The sequence below is a fragment of the Dicentrarchus labrax genome, unplaced genomic scaffold (assembly GCF_905237075.1).
Source record: "Dicentrarchus labrax unplaced genomic scaffold, dlabrax2021, whole genome shotgun sequence".
In the NCBI taxonomy this organism is placed as follows: domain Eukaryota; kingdom Metazoa; phylum Chordata; class Actinopteri; family Moronidae; genus Dicentrarchus; species Dicentrarchus labrax.
In genome coordinates, this window is record NW_026136723.1 from 21613942 (window position 1) to 21640194 (window position 26253).

At 41.4% G+C, this 26253-nt stretch overlaps 4 protein-coding genes across 9 annotated transcripts in view; 1 reads left to right on the top strand and 3 right to left on the bottom strand.

The window, feature by feature from the left end:
* The window catches only part of sdc2 (syndecan 2), a 42731-nt gene extending 36445 nt beyond the window's left edge, over window positions 1-6286 (bottom strand). Inside the window, exon 1 of the mRNA XM_051390297.1 lies at window positions 5811-6286. Coding sequence (XP_051246257.1) covers window positions 5811-5870 — 60 coding nt within the window. The 5' untranslated portion in view covers window positions 5871-6286. The remainder of the gene's footprint in view (window positions 1-5810) is intronic.
* Window positions 6287-7344: 1058 nt separating this feature from the next.
* On the bottom strand, window positions 7345-16983 carry LOC127357922 (protein phosphatase 1 regulatory subunit 36). The gene is made up of 11 exons (XM_051390508.1): window positions 16876-16983; window positions 16613-16677; window positions 16429-16512; window positions 15888-16024; window positions 15490-15559; window positions 15282-15380; window positions 15004-15144; window positions 13536-13578; window positions 12602-12831; window positions 11192-11392; window positions 7345-10741 (listed from the first exon to the last, which is right to left on the bottom strand). The coding sequence occupies exons 1-11, from the start codon at window positions 16903-16905 to the stop codon at window positions 10480-10482; spliced, it is 1362 nt and encodes a 453-aa protein (XP_051246468.1). The 5' UTR covers window positions 16906-16983; the 3' UTR covers window positions 7345-10479.
* Window positions 16984-17605: 622 nt separating this feature from the next.
* On the bottom strand, window positions 17606-21209 carry LOC127357923 (probable thiopurine S-methyltransferase). Of its 4 annotated transcripts, none has more exons than XM_051390512.1 (9): window positions 21049-21209; window positions 20175-20300; window positions 19803-19895; window positions 19509-19641; window positions 18820-18872; window positions 18663-18737; window positions 18316-18401; window positions 18123-18167; window positions 17606-17974 (listed from the first exon to the last, which is right to left on the bottom strand). In XM_051390512.1, the coding sequence occupies exons 2-9, from the start codon at window positions 20270-20272 to the stop codon at window positions 17856-17858; spliced, it is 702 nt and encodes a 233-aa protein (XP_051246472.1). In that variant the 5' UTR covers window positions 20273-20300; window positions 21049-21209; the 3' UTR covers window positions 17606-17855. The 4 variants fall into 4 exon arrangements, with proteins under 4 accessions (XP_051246472.1, XP_051246473.1, XP_051246471.1 ...); XM_051390513.1 differs by having other exon boundaries at window positions 20175-20297; window positions 21049-21193; XM_051390511.1 differs by having other exon boundaries at window positions 20175-20297; window positions 20961-21178.
* Window positions 21210-23215: 2006 nt separating this feature from the next.
* ext1c (exostoses (multiple) 1c) overlaps window positions 23216-26253 on the top strand; it is a 75908-nt gene continuing 72870 nt past the window's right edge. Inside the window, exon 1 of one of the 3 annotated variants that reach the window (XM_051391287.1) lies at window positions 23216-23421. The gene's annotated coding sequence lies outside the window, so the exon portion shown is untranslated. Of the gene's footprint in view, window positions 23422-24203; window positions 24286-24500; window positions 24588-26253 lie in introns of those variants that run through there. The other 2 variants (XM_051391289.1, XM_051391288.1) reach the window with 2 other exon arrangements.

Sequence of the window (26253 nt, forward strand, 5' to 3'; positions counted from 1 at the left end):
AGTAATTACAAAAATAATAATAAAGGAGAACAGCCTGGACAAATTCCTAAAACTCTTACAAACTGTTACCAAAGCAGACCAGTCCATTAGTCACATACCAAGTACCATTAGTAGCACTCCGTTTACCACATGGGTTGGTCTCCATCATTTCACCCCCCGCCAAGTTAGACACTTTTCACACCTCACTCAGCAAAGACTCCAGACAGGTCCTGTCTGGCTTGGGAAAACCTGAACACCCAAAGGGAGGAAGGGGCTCACACTTTCCCCCCTCCCCCCCAACACTCCTTTTCCTTCATCTCCCAATTCTTTTCCTCCTACCAACTGAAACTGGAAGGCAGCAGGCAGTAAAAAAAAAAAAAAAAAAAAAGAGCGAGAGAGAGAGAGAAAGAAAGGAAGAAAACAGACGTCCTGACACAGGGTTTTCCCCATTTCTCTTTGTCACAACCACAATCCCCACCGCTGCAGTCCTGCCAAGGAAGTTTCCATTTGCTAAGCTAATTAAATAGAAGAAAAAGAGACGAAAGGGGCTGGGAAAAGAGGAAGAAACGAGAAAGAGTAATGTTCCAGGTCTAGGATGTCTAAATATTTTCATCCAAAATTGCCACAAGCACATGCAGAGGATTTTGTTGTCCACTGTTGCAGCCTATGACAGTCTGCTAGCTAAGGTGGCTGTGGCCCAACATAAACCAGTGCTGCTGTCGCCGGTTTTTGCTGCAGCCACATCTCCCTAATGTGTTTTCCCTATGCCCTGGTGTCTGGGATGACAGTGTATTTTAAACATGTGGCTATAAACTCTTACACACACACCCTGAGGGACATTAAAAAAAGGCATGGATGCACCAACCGGCACACACACACACACAAACATATGCACAGTCAACAGAGTTCGACTATTTGTGAGTCTTTACTAGTATGCACAAGTCCCTGCCAAAGTGAGAGCCTCTTCCAACTCGTCAACAAGAGAGAGAGGAGGAGGAGGAGGAGGAGGAGGAGGAGGAGGAGGAGGGAGGAAAGCAGCTCCTTTCAAACACACATAAGTCCTGCAGATGTTAGCAAATTCAGCGCAAGCACTCACATCTTTTAAGGGGAGGGAGAAGGGGGAAAAAATGGGGTGTATTTTGTGTGAGAAAAAAAAAAGAAATATATATCCTTTCCCTTCATTCTTTCCAGCTGCCTGAGCGGGAAATATAATGCCACTGTTCTCAGCCTAATTCAAGGCACTGTGGTAATGACAGGCAGCATCTTTGACCATGCTAGCAGAGAGAAGTGGCAAGAGGAGAGCAATGTAGAGAGGAACAGACAAAAACAACACGGGGGGGGAGCATGTGTGTGAATGTGTGTGTATCTACTGGTGTGTGTGTGCGCCTACATGGGGACAAAACAGGAGTTCATGCGTGTACACAGATGGATTCAGGGTAAAAAAAAAAAGGGGGGGGGTGTAGTGGTGGTGGTTTGCTGTTGTGCTTTCAGTGGACCAGCAGCCCCTGCCCCCTGCCTTCTGTAGAGTCCATTAGTGATTGCATAATGCTTGGCAGACAGGGTCCGAGTGAATGCACCCCCTGAAGGGTCGGACACCAGTGAGGAGGTGGGTTGCTCTGCAGCGCAAGAAACTCGATGTTCCCATGTGTGTCAGTGGTAGATTTATTAGAGAGATTAAAAAACGAAAGATTGCTGTGGCTTTTTTCACAGTCAGACATAACATAGGCAGTTTAATACAGAGGAGCTGGTTGTGTCTTCAGTTTGAGGAATTCTAGGTTAATGCAAAATAAAAGAGCATCATTAAATATACAGCAGGAGACGCTGCAGTCACAGCACAGCATCTGGCCTCTGCTTCTATGTGGCACTACATCCTTTCATTTCTCTGTTCCAGCATTACCCTAATATAACATAACTTGTATTACTCTGTATTCTTTATTTGTTCATTTTTATCCTTGCATATGAATCCTTGCTGCCCATCTTCCTATACATTTACTCTCTTACCCTCTTGCATACCGAATGACAGAAAAGGAGGGTAAATATTTTGTTCTCCACCTGCAGGCAGGCATTTTACTTATTCATTATAAAGTAGATTGGAAATGAAGTGCTTCAGATGAAGCATATTGCTTTTATCGCTGGAGAATGAGGAGAAAAATTCCAATGTGTACACCTCATTCAGGCTCTGAAAGCCTTTTGCTGTGCAGCAAAACGAGTGAAGCATTGCATTCAGTTCAGTAGCCTTGAAGAGTGCGTCGGGAGGATTAAACAAGCTTTTAGGATTCATATAGCTTTCATATAAATTTTACAAAAAAGGAAATAGCAGTGTGGGTTATTTGGTATTGGTGCATCGAGGATAGTGATAGACTAATTTGGGCCAATTATCTGGCATTTTCAGATAATCAGGATTGGCCGACATCTGTGCTCACAAGGCCAATAAATAAAACATGTCTTCAGACACATTTGCAGGCAGCCTTGTCAGTGTGGCGGTTATGCAACAATGTTGGTGCTCTGGTGAATTTTGGGAGAGTGGAGAAAAAAAGTTGGTTTCAAGTGCTGTGCTATAACTTTCAAGCAACCTGCTGTAAACCCATGCCTGAATTTCCTGTAAAACAGACGATATCGGCAACATATATTGGCCATTGGCAACCCAGTTCTCTAAATATTGGCGTCCGCCGTTGAAAATCCGATATCGGTCGACCACTGATCTAGAAGTGGATGATGCACGTGGATGTGGTTGTGTTTTACAAGTTATTGTCTGGAAAAATGCACTGGACAGCCTTAAGTTGAGAGGAAGGTCAGATTTGTGCGTCTCTGCTGTTCATTTCATTACGAGCAAATCAGCAGATACAAAACTAGCATTCAAGCCAGAAAATGAAACTCGAATACCGCTGTGGGACTTAGATAATACATCCGTCACAATACGCAGCCGGCACCTTTTCCCTTTCCTCGAAAATCCATCAAAAGGCTTCAAGTTGAAGTCTTGTATTTGGTGCCTTGGCCTTTTCACCCTTGAAATAATATAAGGGATTTTCTCAGGCTTAGCGTCTTTTCTTTTTCACTATTTGAGGGTAGTTTATCATAGCGATCCGACCTCAGTTTGCCCTTTAGAGAAAAGACTTAGCCAGCTTTCACCCTGCATCATGTTCATGAATGGGGTCAGTCTATAACACATTCACAGGATGAAAAAATAAACAGATATGTGAAATCTTCCTTTTGTTGGCTCAAAAATCCTCTGAACCTGAAGTCATTCCGTGTAATTTTGAGTCACTTTCTCCTCCATCTTCCTATTTCTCTCTCTTTCTCTGCCTCTTTTCTTCCGCCACGCTCTAGTTTTCCTTGGGAGGCAGGCTCATCCCAAATCCAGCCCTCCTACTGAAGTGATTCTTTTGAGTCTAGTGCGAGACAGCACTCAGAACCCCCCTGTAAATCACAGACGTAAAGGGAGGTGAACAACCCACGCTTCCCACCAAAAACATGACACAAATTACAGACCACAACATCTGGTGAGTGGCGTGCACCGAAACCCGGCAGGGCGGACTGCGCACGTACAGCCTCTCAGCCCAGTCGAACTCTTCCTCCTTGTTCACAAAAGTTCTTGCAAGCGGAGGAGTAGAGAACGTCACGAACACCGAGAAGAGTTGCAGAAGAGAACAGACCATCACAGTTCCACACGCGCTGTGATGACCTAATGAGAGATATGATAACACATTCTGCAAAACAGTATTTTCCTTCAACTAGAGGCTTGAACATGAGCAGAGACCTCACATGTTGCATCGCTGTCAGAGCATAACTAGCCAAATAAGATGGTAAGCACGCATGGCAACATTAAAAGAAAGCAGAAGAATGATTGTAAATGGTTTCTAGACAAAAGCACAACCGTTTTATACGACCGCACAGGACTGTGGGTGACTGAAAAACATCTCTGTGGTTCACTAATTTGTTTTTGAAAGCCAGGAGCAGTGAGTTTTATCTGAAAGTTTCCAAAAGCTGCTGAGAGTTACACTGTATCCCTGTGATGTGATGGGGTAATTAAAGTACAGACAGATGTGCCTAAAGCAGGTTATCAACCACTTGTCAACACCAGCGCCAATATTGAGAATCAATGTCACGTGTCAAGTTCCAGTGAGGCCTTCAGGGGACACAGATAAAGGGGGAGGCAGATATTGATCAGGTTGAAGTGTATGTCTGTGTGTGTGTGTTTAAAGTTCTCTATATGATGATGGTCAAGCACACCAATCCTGTTATATTCCTTGTCATTGAATACCTCATATTATGTCAAAATAAGGTGGGTTTTTAAAAAAAGATTATGGGATATTATATTCTAAATGACACATATATATATATATATATATTGTAATGTGATAAATAAAACTTCGGTGAAACTCTTAAGTGTTTGTTCTACTCTAATGGTAACTTTGAGGCTGTAATTTGTGTTACTGTAGCGCTGTGCTCTTATATTTGCAAATTTATGCCGTGTGCAATGGGCTAATACACGATTAAGTTGAAGTTAAGAAGAGATCCTAAGTACTGTAAACAGATACACAGCCCTGGTGTTAAAAAAGAATAACAAGAAGATAACAGAAAACATGTAAAAAATGCACTCTGGAGGGTGACCTCATGCACAACAATGAGTCATTAAAACAACAGTGTCTGAATCAGCTAATTGGACAACAGAGGAGGAGGCACTGCGCCAAGCGACAAGTCACAACCCACAGAGAAACAACAGGAGGGGACAATAATGACAGGGGCTGCACATGAAAGTGCCAAAATCTGTCATTCCAACAACCCGGCCAATTTGCAGGGTGATGCACACACAGTCAGGAGGCACGACACCGACTTGAACCTGAAACTGGCTCCAGGAAACAACAGCAGCAGCAGCAGCAGCAGCAATATGTGGGGTTTAAAAAGTCAACAAGGAAAAATTGAGAATGAAAGTTAGGATATTGCTCTGGAGAGCTCGATTCATTTAACTGTCAGAACCATTCGACCATTGCCACTGAAGAAGAGGTAGAGGGAGATTTATCCTCTAGTAAGGTGGATGGCTCCAATAATGATGACATTTACTCAATAATGCATCTGTTTCAGTGAGTACACACCTGCACAGCTGTCATAGGAATCAACCTCACAACAAAACACTGTCATACAGCTAAAACACTGTTATAGTAGTCGTCTGTGTGGTTCTCATATCCTTCGTTTCAGATGTCAGATAATCTAAAGCATTCCCATTTCATGTAATACTTCTAAAGCGCCCATCTAAAACGTGTCTTTAATGGGTATGCAATTACTTCAAAGCTTATTTTATTAATATTAAAGCTACAAATACAAGCAGCTTGAGTAAACTTCAACCATATTGGACCCTTTAAAGCATCCATGTTAGAAAAAATGAAAAACTGCAGCTGAACACCTATTGATTGGCAAGCAGTGAGATAAGTAACTGACCTCCGCAGCCTTTAATCCACACTCGCCATGCATATTTCAGTATATCTTATATGATATACAGAAAAACTGCTATAGGCGAAGTCCTGTGCAAAGTGGCAGCTATGGGGCCTCCCTGCTTGCTTGTCAGACAGATTCAATGGGCTGTCGGACTTCTCGGCAAACTACAAATTAAAACGTTTCTCGTTGTCTACTCCATCATATTATAGCAGCCCTTAATGAAAATAACACACACACACACAGAACAAGATTTTCCTCAAACTGTGTGTGTGTGTGTGTGTGTGTGTGTGTGTGTGTGTGGGGGAGGGGGGGAAGCAGCAGCGACTGGTCCGTACGTGGACCCAAGTTGTCCCCCCACAGCTATCTCCCCGTTTTAAGTTTGCTTTCCAACAACTTACCGTTTCCCCGGAGAGGAAGACGGTCAGCCCGAGGGTCAAAATTATCCAAACGTTCCTCATTATTCCTCTGTATTAATTAAAAACGCGTTGTTACGAGCGAAATGTCAAATCTTTCCCCCTCTTCTTCTTCTTCTTCTTCTTCTTTCTCCCTCTCGCTTTCCTTGCACCCTCCGCTCCAACTCCTGCCGCTTCTCTCTCTCAGGAGTGGGATCCCACCGGATACGTGTTGCGTTTTGGTTATTCCTCCCCCCGCGGCTCTCTTCTCTCTCTCTCCGGGGGCACTTCTCTCTTTTTTTCCCTGCGCAAATCGGACAAAATACATACAAAACAAAACGCGGTTTTAATTGCGAAGTCCTCCGCGCGCCTTGTGTGTGACAGTGAAATCCGCACGAGACACCTAGCTCTCTCTCTCTCTTTCTCTCTCTCTCTTTCTCTCTCTCTCTCGCTCGCTCTCCCTCAGCGCTCACTTGGAGTAACGAGGACAAAGTGTGTGTGTGTGTGTGTGTGTGTGTGTGTGTGTGGCGAGGCGAGGCACGAGCACGGCTGACGCGCTGCTGAGTGCGTGCGCTCCTTTCGGCCATGTCACCGCGAGACGGAGGGAGAACGTGCGACAAAAGTAGCCCAAAAAGGAAATAGTCAATAGCGCAGCCATTGAAACAAAGTACAGTTTGTTACTTATAGGAAATAGTGATTGTTGTATTGTTTTTTCCTTACGGGGGAGGTCTGATAACAAACTCCCCGAGGTAAAAAAAAAGCCCCACAGCTAATTGAGCCATTTATCTCCACGTGTTAGATAACGCTCATTAATTGCACCCTAATGAGGATTCCACCATTTCAGTCAGCCGCTGCACTAATTTACAATCGAGTGTTTGTTATGCAGCGATGCTATGATGAACACATCTGATTACTCGTTTATTGCTGCTGTTTCAGCGAGTAATGGAATCAATGCAGCACTTTTTGTATCTGTGAGTCAAGCACACAGCATCCTGTTAGAAAATACACCACATAACGGAGATGGAATAGAAACACTATAAGGAGTTATATTAGTTGTATGACTAGGAAGCCCCCCTCCCCTCCCCCTCCCTCCGTCCCACTGAGCTCAGCCATTCATGGGCAAAGTCTCCCCCTGCTGGTATAAATTGATAACCCCCCCCCCCCATTATTATCTACACAGAACACCATGTCATTCATTAAGGTGTGCTTGAAACTAGAGTACCCATAATCTTAGTTTTTGTAAGCTTTATCTTTTATTTTTTCTTGTGCAATTGTGTCATATGTTTGCAAATGTTCCAGGGTTTCTAATCATAGGCTGGATGTTTGAGCGGTTTTAAGTGGGAAATGATTAGGTCATTTGAACTGATTCTGTACAGACCATTAGTAAACTAGAGCCTCCTTGCTAACAGCTGGCAAACTGCCTCACTGTTCAAAGGAACTGATAAGTCAGAAGTGAAATGTCCTGCTGGACGGCTTTCTGAGGGGCAGGGGTGAAAAAGATTTAAAAGAAAAAGGGCAACAGCTGCATGGACTGCATCACTTTTTCTCCACCCATGATCCAAACCCATGGTGTTTCACTTAATGACACACAACGATTAACTGTCCCTTTACGGGTTGATAAAATTCACCTTCTTCTAAATAATTTAGCTTTTTCTGAGCTCATGCAAAGTTGACTTCTCACAGGTAAGCGTCACTACAAACATATGATCTTATACAATATGATGAATTGCTGTAAATTAAACTACCCAACAGTATATAAAATTAGCTCAAACATCTACAGCAGTAAAATGCAGCAGTAATATTAACCAAAAACATCATATGTAATAGTAAATCACAAACAGAGACCACTTTTAGGCAGAATGAGTAGTGCCCTCTCTCCCCTGTTTTCTTTGTAAAGCTCTGCATACAAACCCTATTAGAAGTCTGTAAGCACGCACACATACATATGCTTCACAGTTTCTAAAATGAAGCCTTTTTTTATAGGTTACTTAATGTACAAGTTCACAAAACTAAAATTACAGGTACAAATCATTTTCAAGTACATCTTTTTAAATTATATTTCACTAATAATTATAATCACTTCACCTAAGACGACCATTAGATGGAAGTTAACTTGCGGTGCACTTTAATGTGCAACTAATGCATGATTTGAGAGGCAATTTTGTAATTATTCAATTCATTTTAAAAAGGTGTGATTTTTCCACGGAGCAGCCTTCAGAAAAGGTCCACTGATTACAAGCTTGCCCGCACAATCTTCCACCTCACAGTCAAATTTCCAGATCACTAAAATCCATTCAGAACAGTGGAAAACAGCATTTTCCCAGAACCCTTTGAAAACCACTAATCCCACCCGATAACAGTCTGCCCTTTGTGCAAAGTAAACCCTAAACTCTCCTGATCACAAGTACTGCCAAACTAAATTCCTTCCAGGCACCATCTTAGCCACATATATTGCAGTTCTGCATACAGAACACACTCTGTAGTGTAGAGGAAATCGTGCATTGGTGGTGCCTTACATGTGTATATGCTCTTGCCTTGGTGGTAGACTGAAGCATGCATTAACCTTTAACACTCAGATGGTGAGAGATTTCGGTTCACAGCCAAATTATAAAGTTTTACTAACAAGTGCCAGTGCTGGGATTTCATTTATTTTGAAGAAGAAAAACTTTCAAGAATTTTGAAAGGCATCTTAAATCATCCTGACAGCTGATTAACAAGAATATTTCTGTGTGTACAATGAATCATCAATGTGCTGCTTTTATGCGGAGATATCAACCGGTATTCGCTGTTTGATTTAAAACCAAAACAATTTGTGCTTTTTCAATGGCACTTGACTTTTTCAACTTTTCACAGCAAAGAGGGAATGCAATCAATGGATAAAGACACTCACTAAGTTCACTGTTGTAATGTTTTGAAACCGAGTGTCAGGGACGATATTAGGTGGTGACATCAGGTAAAAGAATGCTCTGTTGAGAGTTGAAAAACTAAAATGAAAGCTCCATTAAAGGGCAATTCAACTACAAGTCAACACAAGTACAAGTACACAAAAGGTAGTTCTATAAAGTTAAAGTAATAGTTTGACATTTTTGGAGACAGCTTAATTTGTTTTCTTGCCAGAGTTGGAGAGACAGATATCAATCTCACATTTATTCCGTAGCAGATATGCACCTGTACAGTAAATATGTAGTTGCAAGCTTAAGTAGGAGTCTGCTTAGCATAAAGACTGAAAATGTGGAAACAGCTCTGTCCAAAGGTTAAAAAAAAAAAATCTGCCTAGTAATATTTCTAAAGCTCACCACACACATTATACATCTTGTTTGTGTAAAAACAATTTTCCAGTCCATGGGGGATTATTTAGGAGGTGGATTTTGTTACCTATGGACAGAGGCAGGCGAGCTGTTTCCAGTCTTTGTGCCATGCTAAGCTAAGGTTAGCAGCTGCTGGCTCCAGCCACATTCCCACACAGATTTTGTGGTATTGATCTTGTCACTTCACTCTTGGCGAGAAAGCCAATAGTGTCCACTGCCACTGTAGCACCTCTTTGATTATTCAGTCAGGCCAGGGAAAAGGACGTGTTAACTGATAAGGCAGGTTTCACTCTGTCAAGTATCTGACTGTTTGCCTGGTATTAGCCACACTGTACTGGAGGAAGAAGACAAGGAGAACAATTGAGGAGACAGAGAGGAAAAGTGAAAGTAGCCATCAGGGGACAAAGACAAGACAGCAGCAAGAAGAGGGGAGAAAGTAATAGGTCCCATTTGGTCTGAACCATTATCTTTGTCCTCATGAAAGTGTCCATCCTCTATGACATCAATAGACAAGTCATAGTCACATAAGTGATAAAAAAAAAACAGGGGAGTGCTTGACGCAATCGTTTTGGGTGTAGAACAGTGTAAATTTAACCCAAGAGCGTTTTTTAAAACTAATTTAAAATATATCTTGTGACCCATCCCCCACCCTAATGCACAAGCTTCCCAGGCCTCCTCCTCCTTCTCCTCCTCCTCAGAGGGCTTAACTCTACTCCTGGTGTCCCAGATTATGCAGCCAATTAGGGCGAAGGCAAAGCCCCTTCTGCTACCAATCCTGGCTAGAGAGTGATGTGCTAGAATGTGTGTGTGTGTATGTGTGAAGAGGCACTAGTTCATGATATTGTTAGCCTGCTGTGAAGCAGCGCAAGAACACAGAATGACTCAGTGGTCTAAAGGGAGGCCTTCAATGATCTAAATAAAAAAAGGTGAACACTGATCTGACAAATAAACTCTGCGTGAAGACTGAATAATTCAATTTCCCACATACATATTATTATCCAACATGAATTATGCATGCAATGTGCTGGACTTCCTACATTTTCATATGAAATGAATATCTTTCAGACTCTGTAGTAAGCGCAGACCTTCAAAGTTGTTATGGATTTCATTATATTTTATTCAACAGCACCACCAGCTGGCAAATAAGACACTGATTTAAATTCAGAAGCAAATCCCAACAAATACTATGTGTGTGATGACAGTCCAGGGAGGTGCTTTTGAAAATGAACCACACATGAGCAGAGTGGAATGAAAACTCAGCCACTACTTTCTCTCTGTTTTTGACCTTGTGGGCTTTGCTGGGGAATGCATTTGCACATGAAGTGTCTGTGTAATGCCAATAAAAATGCACACTCTCACACACACAGTCATTCAGTGTCTGAGGTCCCTGCCTCAATGGTAGCTGCAGAGCTTCCCGTGTTCATGTGGGTGGTGCTGCCATATCTGGCAAGGCCTGTCGACTTGAGGGACGACCTGCTACCTCCGATATGGATGCCAGGACGATCCTCGCTGTTGTTGCTAACGTCACTCCCCGGTTCATGGTCGTCATCTCTGTTGCTTTTCTGTTCTCCATAGGGTATCAGGGTACTGCAGCTGAATTGGCTCAATGGCTTGCCAAGAATCCCAAAGCTGATAGTAAATAAATAAAAAGAGATTGAACATGGAGTAAACTGGATTCACTTTTGTTTGTTTTCCACAACAAGCCATTCTCTCGGTGCAAACTTGGCATAAAAACACCCATGAAATACACACAATATCTGTACATATGTGGAAATGATTATCATTCAGTAGATTAAAGCTCTGGTTAAGTTAAAATGTTCTTTAATACAATATGACACTGGGGAACACAGATAATGGAGTAATGTAGAGTGGATGTGACCGCACATAATCCCAAAAGTGTTCAGTTTTGCCGTATTAAAATGAGTTTGTTTTGAGTAATTCTGCCCCCTAGTGGCCAAAAGTCTCTACTATTTGTCATGGTCGTACACATACAGTGGCGGTTACCATTATTTTGGGTATGGCAGCAGTGAAACAGATACATCATACACTTGATCATATATTCTATGATGTTGTAACCACCTGACACTGGCCAGCTGCTGGTTGAGCTCCTCCGCCAGGGCCTTGGTGTCACAGTGCTTGGCCTGCAGCGCGCTCTGCCTCCTAGCCCGGCTGCCGAGGAACAGATGGGGTGACCGTTCTTTGGGCGAGGGCAGCAGAGATACCATCAGTGGGGATCGCTGATTAACTATACTGCTGAGGGCCGGACGCCTCTGGGACGTTCTGGGGGATAAAGCCAAAGGAGCAAGGGCAAAAGAATGTAATGAATTTATTGTATATAAAACACCCCAGGGAAACGTGAATGCAACAAAAGAGACAGAGGTCAACAAGTGTGTACACATTTCTCTCCAATACAATTTATTTGCTCAAATGAGAGTAAGAAAATAACACAGTTAATCAAACCAAATAGTATAATGCTATCCTCAAGATCCAGGTTCTATTCTCGAACAAACACAAAACATATATAGTCTCTTTTTTTTTTTTTATTATACTTGTTTCAATGTCTGAGAGACAGCTGGAAGCGGTGCTAAAGCTCATCCAAACCATGTCATGTACATCCACCCCGAGGAGGAGAGCAAGCTTCAAGCTCAGCTTTTGATTGTTTGGTCTCAACCTGACAGCAGGAAAGAGCAGTGGGCCTCTGACAGCTTACACAACTGCCAGTCTTGTGTCAGACACAGCAATAAAACATAAAAACCGGCTGTCAGGCCGTCCCTGATATCGGACAAAGCTATGAATCTGTCTACATCAATCATATTCCAGTATGAGGTCTGACATGACATCCATCAAACGCACATAACTTCACTGCCATTAGTTCATTAAGTTATTGTATCTATAATATGTTGACTTGAAGGGAGACTTGTTAAATATATTGCTCGTTAGACAACAAATAATATTAGTTAAATATATAAATAATATTTTTATGTTAACAACGGATCGCATTACCTATTTCTATATGAATGTCCTCACTGGTAGTGGTTAAAAACCTGTTGTATGCTACTTGTCCAGCACCAAAATATCAAAGTTAGGAAGTATCTACTGAACACAGTGTCGCATTTAGTGTTCCTATTGGCAAAAAGTGTGTTCAACGATCATCAACTCAAGGCAACAAATGTGGAAATGTGAAAATGTGACTGCCTCCAAAGGTTATCCGGTACTGAAACTTTACTTACCACTCCAGAGAGCCATTACATATTAAAGCATACTCTCTCAGACTGGCCTGTAGGGGAAGAATTTCCTTATGGGCCATCAAAAATGTATAAGATAAGTTCACAGAGATATGACCCTAAAGAGCAGTGAAATATGTAGTAACTGAAGATGCAAAAACTTTTTGTCAATCAAAAATCCAGCTACTCTTAAAAAAAACATACTGCCGGCCGGTGATGGTATGACACGCCACCTCAACCCAACCTTTACTTCACTTTGGCGTACCTATGCCTGAACGGGCCATTACATCCTGTCTCCTTGGGGTCAGCCTCTCCCGTCTTCACTGAACCATTAACAGTAGCGAAGGTCATTCCTGAGTCTCCATCAGTCCTGTTCTTCACTGCCGTGGTAAAGGTGTCAGAGTAAAAGAGACGCCCCACCTCCTCTTGGATGTCCCTCAGGTCCTTCCTCCCGAACGTCACCCAGGCGACGCAACAGAAGAAGCTGTACAAGCACTATTAAACGGAGGTGGATGGGAAGAAAATGAGGGAGAGTGAAGAGTGTCACCATGCGTTCTTTACACTCAAATTAATTATTTCCTTAATTCATTCGATAGTTAGACATTCATGTATTCTGTTTATGGATTCGTCCCTTAATTCTGACTAAAAACCCAGGTGGCCACTTATTATGCTGTGTTTTTTTAAAAGATCACGACAGCTATTTCTGTCCAAAAAAGGTCACATACAGAGCACGCAATAAGCTGCTGCCGTTAGCGTGATATTTCTCTCCCCCGTCCACCCACCTGGCTAAATACTGAAGAGAGCCTGTCATAGCAAAGCACCTGTGTTGAGTCAACATCTCCTACCACTGACTAATTCATTAAGGCCACCAGGCATAACCAGCACTCAATGTTGTTCTGTTCTGCTCACTGCCGTCTGTATTCACAGATGGTGAACTGGCTTTCACTCTGACAACTGAAGGCTCAATTTTTTCTTTGCAGAAGAGGCAATGTAGTTTTCAATGTTTTCAACAAGCTGGTTTTGCAGGGAGAGAACTTTCAGGTCAGTTACGAGTCAAATTTATCAGATTAAAAAAAAAAAATAGGGGACAAATTAGGATCACTAAACACAACATTCACGATAACCTTACAAACATTCTTATTTGCAATTACGGTGATTAGTACCTTTGTAGCATATTGTAGTATTCTCATTGAACCTACCGCATGTAGCAGCCATTCTGTGCTGTTTGGCGACATCCGGCCCCTGGGAAAACACACAGAGAGCTCGGTATAATGGGGCCAACTGTGATTGGTTGACTTCTACTCATGGATGTTGAGATGATAATTTCAGAACCGGGTCTAACATTTTGGTTCAGAATCTGGGAGTTGTATGACTATATTCCAAACAGATAGCTATATTTCAACAGTATATAACTTTATTGAAAACAAAGGTTTTTAAAGAGAACCCTGAAGACCAATATTTAAAGTCAGAGCTGAGATGCAACTGCTCAACCAGTGCCCATAGTTGATCAAATATAAGTCAGAAAATCAAGAAACAATAAAGAAATAATAAAAAAGAACTGAGAGGGTCAAAAGACATCCAATAATACAGCCTTAAAATCTTCAAAACTAATGAAAGAATGTAGTATGAGACCTTGTCTGTAGTTTAATTCATTCATATACAGTACAGATATATACAGTAAGGTTAAGGAAAGGATATGTTACAACACTTTCATGTATGTATGTACATTGAAACAGTTTTTGGTCACTGTAGTTCTTCCTCCTGCTCATACTGCCCCTAATAAGATCCTTTCTTGATGTGATTCCAATGCAAAATCCACCCTCCTTGTTTGGTTCTGGCCTTTTTCAGTATCAAACTTCCTCATCGTCTTACTGTCCTTCCACTGCATCATGACAAGGAAACGTTTTTTAGGGAAAGCACAGAGTGGAAATCTGGTACTAAAAAGACTAATTTGGAAGATACCTACATGATCTGTCTAAGTCAGACGGCTGAAGTCTCATATTTGCTTCGACTTAACTCCAGAAGGCATTTTTGCACGGAAGAATTTTGTCCTCCATCTCCTACACTTGATTTGCATTGTAAAGCGACCTCTTCAAGGGCACTATGGACAGTCAATGTCGTATCAAGATAGATTTAAAAATCCTGTATGTGATTATTATACTGTACGCTATAGTAACATTCAACATTTACTGTAAGACGTTTAAATGAGAGAAGTGATGTGATGTACAGTAGCTTTGATGAATATCAGAAGATCTTTATCTTTCTTGTTAACTGGAAGGGCCATACAGCTTTGAAATATAAAAAAAAAAAATTTTTTACTGCTACTATAAATGTATAGTATTATATGGCTCTTCACAGATCTTACTTTGGGCTACAGCGTTGGTGATGGCTTTTGTGTCTTACTCCATTCAGATGGCATACAAAGCATACACAGATTCCAGAAATGAACCTAAAATCCTGCCCTTATTTGGGATTTCACACGTAAATGCAATCTTGGCTAAACCTTTTTCAGTGGCTTCCTCAGATCCTCTTGGGAACACGTTCACTGCCGCTATCTTATTGTATGACGAGTGATGCATCCCGGTTACTAGACAACTGTGAAAACACTGCAGAGGATATCATACTTTTTCTGTCTACCACCTGTTCTGAATCTGAACAAATACTCACTTGTAACATGGTGTGTGTTGATGCTGTTCTATCTCCAGGTCCATGATTAGGCTGAAGTAACAGACAGCCAGCTTCTTTTGAGCTATCTCCTTTTTGGCCAAAGCCTTCGCCATCATCCGGTGCTCTGTGAGGATGTCTACACTGGCAGGTTGGGTAGAAAGGGAGAGCGGGTGTAGAAATACAGGACAGAGAAGAAAGAAAAGAAAATGAAATAGATTACACAGACATTGGAGGATACTGCTATAAAAATACCACAACATTACAATAAGAATACTTACGCCATTAAAGGCTTAGGTTTATTCTCCAGAGACTTGTGTTCAAAGAAACAAGTCAGGTAAAGGAGGAGAGCAGTCAGGACTTCGTCAAGCTCTTTACTCCTGGACACAGACAGGCAATTAGAATCAGTGTACGGCTTATCTTACCCATACAGTGTACAACAATGCAGAACTGTATGTATGTATGAAAACATGTCTCTGCCTTCCTTACTTTAATACTTTCAAGAAGCAGAATGGAATGGGAAGCGAATAATTCTCCTGCAGCAAACTGACAGCCACCTCTACAACACAGAGGGCAGAGATCAGAAAAGGGTCAAAGGTCATCTAGAACCACCTAGGTATAGAAACATGATTGATTTTATATTAAGATCAATCATTCATGGATCTTAATTGTATGTTGCACAATGAGATAAACCTCAGTCTTTTTGGACGGGCACTCCAGGCATACCAACGCAAGCTCTCAAGTAGTGTTAGTAATCATAAATGCACACATAACAAACTCCTACTTGTTCGGGAATTACCAGTACAGGAACCAGAGAGGAGCAGCTGACTCAAGTCATGCAATACCATGTAATATTGTTAAGAGTTCAACAACATATTGACACTTGCGTTTAACATCATCAGTGGTGACGTGGTCCCCTGGCCTCTTCATCACTGAGGCCCTGTAAGCATTCAGATGAGCAGGACTCAGGCTCTTCCTGGTGCTTTGGCGCCCTCTTTGGTTCAAGGTACAGATCTCAGCCAACCTGAGGAAACAGCAAAGATGAACATGTGCAGATCAGTCACTAAATATGAAGAGCAAAACATCATAACAATAATAATACATTTTATTTGTAAAGCACTTTTCATAAAAGAATCTCAAAGTGCTACAGAAACCAAGAAACAAAATAATAATAAAAAAACACTAAGAGCAATAACACATTGAAATCAGCAACCAATAATAATACAAGTGATCAAATACATTAAGAAAAACAAAAAATCTAAAGGACAACTGCCTGAACAAGAAAGTTCATGTGCATTTACAAAAAAAGAGGCATCCATCATGGCTCCATTCAATCTGCCATGTGAATAATAATACACACAGCTGAACAACATGAACAGATATTCTTAGAAAAAAGGGCTTTCTGAAACGTGTTGACCCAGGCATTACCACTCTGCTCGCTGATGAAGATCGTTAAAATTCACATTGGTCTGCCTCCTTTTCGTCAAAACACCCTCCTCGGTCGGGCCAGAACTAGGAAACAGAGAAGCTGTTTTACATTGTAGTTTAAAGACGACCCCGCTGGCTGCTAGCAGGTGCAGTATCATCCTAGCTAGTAATGAATTGTGCTCACCTGACAAACTCCACAGTTCGAGCTTCTTCATCCCACACCCAGCGGCCTGGAGCAGGGACACTCACCTGAGAAGGTAAGCTGCTTCTTTAATGTCTAACCTTATGGTGAACTGTAAACATGTATCACTAACGCTGCTAATAAGACGCTAAATGAAGTTTAGCTGCAGCGGTTGTGATAGTTACCGGGTAAAAGTAGAACGATATCGATACATTTTTTAATTACACATTGTCTTTAAAACTGTCTGTGTTAATGTGGGAACTTACTTTTCCCGGCTCCTCGGGATATTTCGGCATTTTCTGTGAGCAGAACTTTCTACAGGTTAGCTTTGCGTTTCTTCCTCTTTGCCAATGTTAGGCACTGTATCCAGGCAACAGCCAATAGGGGAAGAAGTTGGCTCCGTGACGCGTTGTTACGTGACGCTTTTAAATTTAATCTAAACCTCAAAAACACATGTAAGTGATTAAAGTTTGCTATAAACATTACTTATGCTGAGGGTCTCAGAAATATAATATGCTCTGGCCTATATGTGTTGTATATATTGTATATATGTATATATTGTGACAGTAGAACCTTTTACAGTACAGAGTTGTGCAACTTTTTGTTCATGAAGGGTTAATATAAAATGTTTTGTAACTATAACTTAACTATACCATGCTTTTTGTAGGTTACATGACATTTTAGTTCATATGTTCACTTTCTTAAACTTATTGTTTGGAGTTCTGTGATAGACAATTCAATTAATGACACTTTGGGTGACTATTTAATATCCTATCTAGGGGCTATACAAACTCAAAAAGCTCTATATATGTGGGAAAATTACAATTATATGTTTTTGAGTATCATTTTTTTTTTTTTTAGTATCCTCTCTGTTTTAATTTCCATGTTATTGTGTCTGAATTTTATATCTTGCATCACGTTTTCTGTTTTGTTGTAAATACAAGTTGAGTTTTTACTCAAATATTAATATTCATGTATAAAAAATGCCCACAGACATTTTGTTATGAAACAAGTTTTAATTTGTCAATCAGTCAAAACTTTACATGTTACAGTTCTTAGGCTTTATGAAAATGAATGAGTTTAAAACTGTATTTAGAAATTCTCTTGACATTTTATTTCCATGCACCTTCACTTGATGTCTTAAGCATTAAAAAGAATACATCGGCAAAACACGCCCAAATCCTATGTTTGCAATAACGTGCCCATTATCAGGTTTTCTAAGCTCGCTAAATTTACAAGTTAAGATTTAAACGCTCTTTGGAGTGATGAGGTGTACATTTTCGGTTAAGTAATCCAGCCCCCAGGCTCGGTGTCTGTCTGTCAGGGCATCCACTGACTGCAGCAGTTCCATATCACAGCTGTTCCCTGGGGAAAAGAAATGCACCATTAAAAAACCGCAAATTAATCTCAGCCTCTATTGTCTATATCTAACAGGTATCCAAGTATCACTTCCTACAGTAAATTAATTTCATGTATTTCTACGTTTCGTGATTAGGTACAGACACACACTCACCAAACAGGCTGTGTACTTGTTCATCAGGCACAAAGAAGGGAGGACCTGAAAGACAGATAACAAATTGTTTTTTATGTTTCAGCAAAATAACAACCCCCTGCAGACATTTTAAAATCCAAAACAAATGAAAATAAACAGCAGGATATTTCCTTTTGTTCCAAGACCAGGAACGTGTATGACTCTACACAGTTACCTGTATATAATTCAGGATTGTACAACAAAGTGTCCAAAAGGTATCTGCAGTCTTTGGCCATGAGAGACATTATGAGAGCAGCATACCTGTGGTATTGGGAGAGAGAAGGTAGTAAGACAGCATGAAGTATATGTATGGTTTTATTACAAATATGGGTTATATCTAATAAATTACCTAATGTTAATTTCCTAGAATGATTTCAAAATTCTGCATTCAAATTGTCTCAAGACATTTTAATTTCATTTTAGAGTGATTAGGTGTCATGTTTTTCAAATGATGAACATTAAGTTTTAAAATCTAATCTCAAATCAAATCAGATCTCAATGGAGGGTTCAATCAAATCTTACTTTTCTCTGTCTCTTGGGTTGATGGCCACTAGAGATCCCCTGTCCCAAATTGCACCAAACTCTCCCTCAATGGAACTGTGGAAAGGAAAAACAGTTTACCCGTGCAAGTAATTTAATGTCTTTAAAAAAGGGATACAAACATATAGAATGTACATACCTGGAAAAGTTGTACAGGTCACATTGATATAGGGAGATATTTCTCTCTGAGCTCTGAGGAACAAAGACAACATGGATTAACAATTAAGGCCACATCTGTGTGTACATACAGCATGTTTTTTTCCCTCAGTGCATTTGAATCTTTAAGTGTCTCATTAACTTGACTCTAAAAGTGTGTTTTAGTCAATTTTTAGATAGATAGATAGACTTTATTAATCCCCAGAAGGAAATTGGGTTGTCATAGTAGCCACGTACATTAAAATACAATAGAATAAAATACAACAACAGAATAAAATACTTAGTTAGAAAAGATAAAAAAAGATAAATAGGTAGGTAGTAAAAGAGTTGTAGTTGCAAGATGGTGGTAATAGTACTGATGACATGATGGTAGTGTTATTGTTCATAGCAGTATATAATAACAGTATATAATGATAATATTAATATTTATAATAAAATAATAACAATATGTATATATGATATGATGACTGAACAGATATACACGTATACACATAGATATTATACATTAATATTTTAACTAATATGTGCAATGCATAAAACATTTGCACAACCTGAATGGATTTAGTGGTCTTTAGAATAAATGTTAACTGTAAGTATGACATGAGTTATGAGTAAAGAATATGAAAAGCATGTTGAGCTCTCCCTGTTTATGCATATGTATAGTTCACCCACCTTGTAAACCTTTGCTCCAGGTATGGCAGGGACAGGCTCCTCACTGTAGGTCATGTTGTTCTCCTCAAAGAACTGTTTTACAGCCTTTTCAGATATCTCTACCCCGACCACTGAGTGGCCCATGTCAGCCAGCCTGGGATTCACACAGGAAGTAGAAGGAATTTAGGAGTGCGCTGTAGTCATCGCTGAGAAAATGTTTCATTGTATGGTGTTCAAACACAGCAGAAATGATAAGTGAAAGTGTAAACAGCAAATAGGATCTGCCTTATTGGATATGGTATGCTTTTCTCATACCACTTCATGTCTACAGCTTTCCCACAGAGAGGGAAGAAGAAGCGAACTCCTGTCCGTCCGGCGAGAACTTTATCAATGTTGCTCTCCAGCATCCTGTTGAAAACAGCAAAACAAGAGACATTCCCGCGTATGTTCTTCATTGAAAGACACTTAAAAACATGCTCTCTCCGAATGGGGTGGCGATGTTCGGACTGAATCAGCCCAGTTCTCATAGTCCTCAGGCACCTTGCAAACAAGGGATTTTTATGGGATCACTGGAGGGGTGATGTGAATTTTACAGTTAATGTAATGTTGTTAAATCACACATGCATTTGAAAGACTTTTGTTTTCCCTAATTCCTCTGAGGGGCTAAATAAAAGTGGGGCCTTTTACTTGTGCACTTGAGGCTGATGGAAACCAATCCTGTCCGCCTGCCAGCGTTCCTCCCATTCTCCGAGCACCATGACCCGATCCGCCTGTGGTGCCAGCATGCTGGTTATGTTTGCCTGACTCCAACTACTGAGAGATAATAAAGAACAGAGAAATGGAGAGAACAGCATTCGTATGTGTCTGGAGACAGGGGTGAGTACACATGATACACACAGTCACACGTTCCCCCACATAAACACATGTGAAACAGCTGCACTGTGAATGTATGAAATCTCTGAGGGGGGGGAACAAGCCTTTAGAGAGCAGTTAACAAGCTTGTAGGGTTACAAAACCGTGATTCTGCTGACCCCAGAGCATTTGACTTTATTGGTAGATCATTAAAAGAGAATCAGCTGCAGCCAGAACAGGCAGAACTGAGGTCAAAGGTCATGTACATGTATACACAGTAATCCATGCCCTCTAATGTTCAAACACAGAGCAAAAGTGGAAAGTTGCAGCTTTTTCTGTGATTGTATCTGAAGAATAGAACTGGTCCAGCTTGTTAAATAATATGATAATGATAAAAGCGTTGTACTGTCACGTGAGTAACCAAACTGACGTCACGCGGCTTGCATACATAATGCTTGAATAACGTGAGAGGTTTTTATATATATATAAATATATATATATATAAATTAATTAAATAAGACCGATACGCTATGAAGAATAAAATCAATCAATATGAATTCAATAAGTCAGATTATGATCAGAAGCGATTAGACTTGTTGATCATCTCTCTATCGCGCTTACCCAGCAGCAGCCTGGCACACAACCAGCCACAGAACTCTTAAGAGAAACTCGGAATCCCACATATTAGTCAATTGTAAGCAGAGCGTACCTTTCCTGAATGCACACAGCTAATATTTGTTCAGCAACCCAACAGCGGCGGCGTTGATCATGTAACCGTTTTCATCGATACACGGACAAGGTAGATGGGTGGTTAGTGTCCTGGGTTCAGTCTGTCAGGCGACCCTCTGAACGCGCTACCTGTGGTTTGTGTTCGACAGCCGGGGCAGGGGATTGAATAATCATCGCCTGACAGGTAACGCTCGGGGATTAAAATCTCCCATATTAACCGGTTTTACTTCTGGTTTGGGAGGAGCCTGATGCTGCATTCACTAACGTGGGAGATATGGAAGATACCAGCATCCTATTCCTACTTAACAACGTTGCCTCCACTTTTAAATGCTTGCCCCATCGGCCTGGGGAATATTGGGTATTGGGTATCCTCATATATAAGAGCATGCACTCAAACAGGAAAGGAAAAAAAAATCATCTTATGCCAAGTAGGATAAATAGAAATTGCTTTTGTTAGCTGTGTTCTTCTGTGGAGACAAAGGTCTGTGAAAGGGTGCTTGGTAGTTGTTCAAGGATTCAAGGTTTATTGTCATTTACAATGCAAGGTTGTAGAATGAAATTCAGATATAGTTTCCTTTATGGTACCTAAAAAAAAAAATACAAATTGATTAATGAGTCATAAAAAAAGCTAAATGATAGGGCTAATTTGATATCACTCCATAGAACTTGATATCAGACCCCATGTTTTTTTCACACAATGCTGCTGTTGTCACCTCACACTGCTAACACAGTTGCTAACCAAATCCTGTTAATGTATAATTTGCAATAATCATAATCGATGTAGACTCATCTTATTCATCCACCTAGTGCCAGCAAACTAAACTGATCTGGAGGAGAGTAACCTTGAGCATTTATTCTTGGCCTTATTAAAAAGAAAATCTTAACTCAGCAAATGTTATCTTTGTTGTGTGGACTAATTGATTAGTCAGTTGACAGGAAATGAATCAATTGTTCTGATAATCGATTAATCATTGAAGTGATCTTTCTAACAAAAATACCATGCATTCATTGGTTCCAGACCCTTACATTTGAAATATGTGTCCTAAACTATAGCAGTAGTAGTAGTAGTAGTAATAATAATAATAATAATAATAATAATAATGTATGTAGCCCTAATTTCAATTGTCAGAGTTAAGTACAATTTATTTATTTATTTTCAATTATGACATTTTTATTCTTAATGCACTTATTTTTTCTTCTTGTTCTGTAACAGCATGCTGCAACCACATTCAGACTGTGACAGCTGTCACTAATCCTCAGAAAGCCTCTGCACTGTTGCTCAGTGATTAGTCTCGCCTGCCCAGTCTGCCTCTCTCTCCCCTGTTGGTTCGGTTCAGCGCTGCGCTGGAGCCAAGAGACAGACCCACAGATAACACACCCTCCCAAAGCAGTGGGAATCAGAGTGAGGGGAAGGAAGGGAAGGAAGGGAAAGGAGAATGACTGTATCCGGACACAGAGCGGCGCAAGAGTCTCAGAAATGCCTGTTTTCACTGTGTAAATGAGGCGCCCTGTCACTCTCAGCTCTGTTTCCAGTGATATTATCATGTTGCTGCACATTAAACGCCATGACAATTAGGCCGTCACAAGACTCTCTACAGCAACACGACATAAAGTATGTCATAGAAATGAGCTGCTCGTGGTGTATTTTAAAACAACCCAACATTGATTCTTAACACCCAGTTAGCTCTTCGGGCCTCCCATTGCAGATCCTTAATATGTGGAGCTCCTATAGGTGTGTATGTTGCTAAAATAAGAAACCCTGTTACTTAATTGAAATTCAATTTTGAGTTAAAATGCGTTGCATCACCTATTATCATCATTATCAGCCTATACCCGACCCCTCTTGACTCATGGAACCGCTAAAACACAGAAATCCTCCCATGACTGGTGTCCCTCATTCAAACGTGATAATGGTTGCCCGGTGTTAACGGGGATGTATTTGCAACCACACTTTCCGCAAATGTGACAAGGTTGTTATCAGCCACAATAAACAGCGGACAACATTTAAAGGGGCCTTCAGAAATGCGACGCCCCTCCACGCCGGTTCAATTCCTGTGCGTAATTCGGTGTTTCCAAAGCGCTCCAGTTGCGCGGGGTCACATCCAGATGTGTGTGTTTTTCTTTACGGTGCGACGAAGACGTCGAGGAGCCTCTGAACCAATCACTACCGCCCGGGGGCGGGTCGTGTGTGGACTGTTGTGGATATGGAAAATGGACAATTTAACACGCACATTCATCATTCATATCCCGACGGGGGAAACCTGCGCTCGGACGCTGAATTGATTCGCAAATGCCCGGTCGTGGCGTGAAAAGGAAAATTACGAGAGAGGGAAGAACGCGGTACCGCCACCCGGTAAGGGGGAGCTCTGTGTCGGGGAGAAGTCGGAGCGCAGTGGGGATCGTACTGGGTGATTTCTGCTGTCTATGTTTAGAGGCTGTGTTCATTGTTGATGCATCTGACTAATAACCGATGTTTCTGATGAGATTATTGGCTACATTTCCTGCATTCAGAGTTACAGAATATTCCCTATATGGCTCACATGGATCTGATCCTTTGGTCTACAGGCATCAATTTACAATTTGCTCATAAAACTACAACCAAAACGCTTAATTGCCCCCCTCCCGACAAAGCCTGTGGTAACAGCACAGGTTGCGATGGTGAAATTAGGAATATGTTTGTGTAAAGCGCGTTTTTCCACCCTCGGGCAGCCCTGTGTCAGCTCCGGCTGTGTTGTTCGCATGGCGCTCAGCAGCAGCGCACCTTTGTCACTCGCGGTGCTCAGATGTTGAAAGTGTTGGAAGCAGCCCCTCAACGATCAGACGAAAAAAAGGGAAAAAAAAAGGCAAAACTAGAAAACCTTATGTTGCACTGTTGCGACTGTGTGTTGGTAAAAGAACGCCCTAAGGTCACTGATGGCTGAACTCACTGTGTAAGTGCAACAGGGGAACCTTTGGCTTATGATGGGACCACCAGCCTTTAGCCTGTTTGATAGACACAGCCTGTTTCCGTGGATCTGTGTGGCTGTTGGAGCAGCGGGGGAGCGATGATGTGCGGTCCACGGTGCTCTGAATGAGAGAGAGAGAGAGAGAGAGGTGCATGCTGGATAATAGCGGAGGACCGGCGAGTGAGAGATCTGGGGGAAAATTTGGAGGACAGACACGAGGGGGCGGCGGGACACTCCGCCTAAGGTTCTCCTATTATGGACGCGCCCGGTCGGTGCGTATGTTTGCTCTATGTCAGCCGTGTAACTTAATCATATCGGAAGGCTCGTAAATCGAGAGCGGGGTGGAGAAGTTGGTGTTTGGAGCCTCTACAGCTGGTGTCATCGGCGGACCGAGCTGTAGTGGCGCCACCAGAGCAGGACGCTCAACAGTTCAGTGTGCTGATTCTGCTCTGGGAGGGAGGGAGGGAGGGTTGGGGGAGGTGGTGGGGGGGGACTGGAGAGTGTGAACCTCCCAGCCCAGAACTGGATGAACCTGCCGCCACCTGCAAGGGATCTCAGTATCACTCTGTGACAGGTAGGCTCAAAAGGTGGCATGTTTTGACACCGAGACTGCCGCACGTTGGACTGAAGTGGCGTTCAATTGCTGTGGGCTGTTTTCACAGCTTGACTGATGCATTTGTGGACCTAAATAATGAACTGTAATTCTAAAGCTGTTGTTGGTATCTGTGCGTACTCTGGGTGCTTTTTCTAAGCCTTGCACAAACTCTGTGAGCTTTGGGAAAAATCTGCAGCACACATTGAGATCTTTTTTTTTTTCTCCCACTGGACAGATGGGCTGCGGGTTGCACACTACTCTGCTACCATCCAAGAATATTAAATAATGTCGCCACTAGTTCAGCTGTCACACTGTGTGTATAAGTGTGCATAATAGTGGGAAGTAACAGACTTATAACACATTAATCGTAAAGTACGCTGAATGTTAAGTGTTAATATACTTTGTATGCATATTTACTGATGAAGATCAGAGTGAACAGAACACAGAGACAGTGGCAGTATGAGGCATTTGGGGAACAGCAGGTTATGCATATCTAAGAATATTACATGACTTCCTCTTAGGTCCTCCGTCAGGCAGCGCAACAAAATTAAATTCTGAAAATATAAAGTATTCCTTGAGAGCTGTAGGGAATTTCCATTTACTTGAAAGCTAATTTGAAACGCCTGTCTGACACCTTAGTTTTACATTAAAAAGAAATCCACTACAGGCCTGTATCTTATTGATGCAGTCCAAATAAAAAATAAATAAAAAAAGCTTTGTTCTGGCTTGTCTTTCTCTTGGAGGCCTCTCTTGCATTCAAGATATAGTGGCTAATAGCTCAGGAAGGAGCAGAACATTACCTGCTTTCACATCCCACTAAGTGCTCCATGTATTAATGAATCCCAAAGAAACAAACAAGGCTGCCCGGGTTCGTTGCAGCAATTAATTACAAGTCTCTAGTTATTTTTGATGAAAAAAAAAATAGCGACTTCAGTGATCCAAATAAAGTGCTGTCATTATTATGAATGCGCAGAAAAGGCTCTCTGGGGGAGGGTGGATCCTGATGGCAAGCTGTACATGGATTTCATCTGATTTATGAAATGACTTTATTGTAATGGCAACCCCCTCGTCTTAATGGGATTTTGCATTCATGATGGTTCTGTAATACCCTCCGTGGTGATTAAGAGAAGCTCAAATCTTGTCTTTCTGAAGCATTGTCCAGAGGTAGTGGGCATTTCCATAATCAAGGCATTCATTAGAATGGTTGAGAATATCAGTGTGCTATTAACCCTGATGGCCACTGTGCATAGTGATCATGCATACTCATGTACTTTTCACTGTGCTCGTGTAAAAACATGTAGTAATAATCAAGTTTAAGAGTAAAAGAATGGGATTAAAAATAAAAACAATGCATCATTAGTATATAGTACAGTGTTATACATACAAGTAGTGGAGTGGAGTAGAGGAACAGCTTTTGAAATCAATTTATTTTACTCTCAAGATCCTTAATCTTTTCAAGCCATATTCTGCAAAACTGCTTTAATCTCACATGTCAGGGACACTCTACTAATTGAACCCTGTCTGGAATGTGCCCCATTTTCCTTATCCCAGTCAGATCGTATATCATCCCTGCGTTGTCAAGGTCAGATTGTTTATAGGCCGATCTGATCCGAGTACTGCAACAGGAATGCCTCCGGGCCGAAGC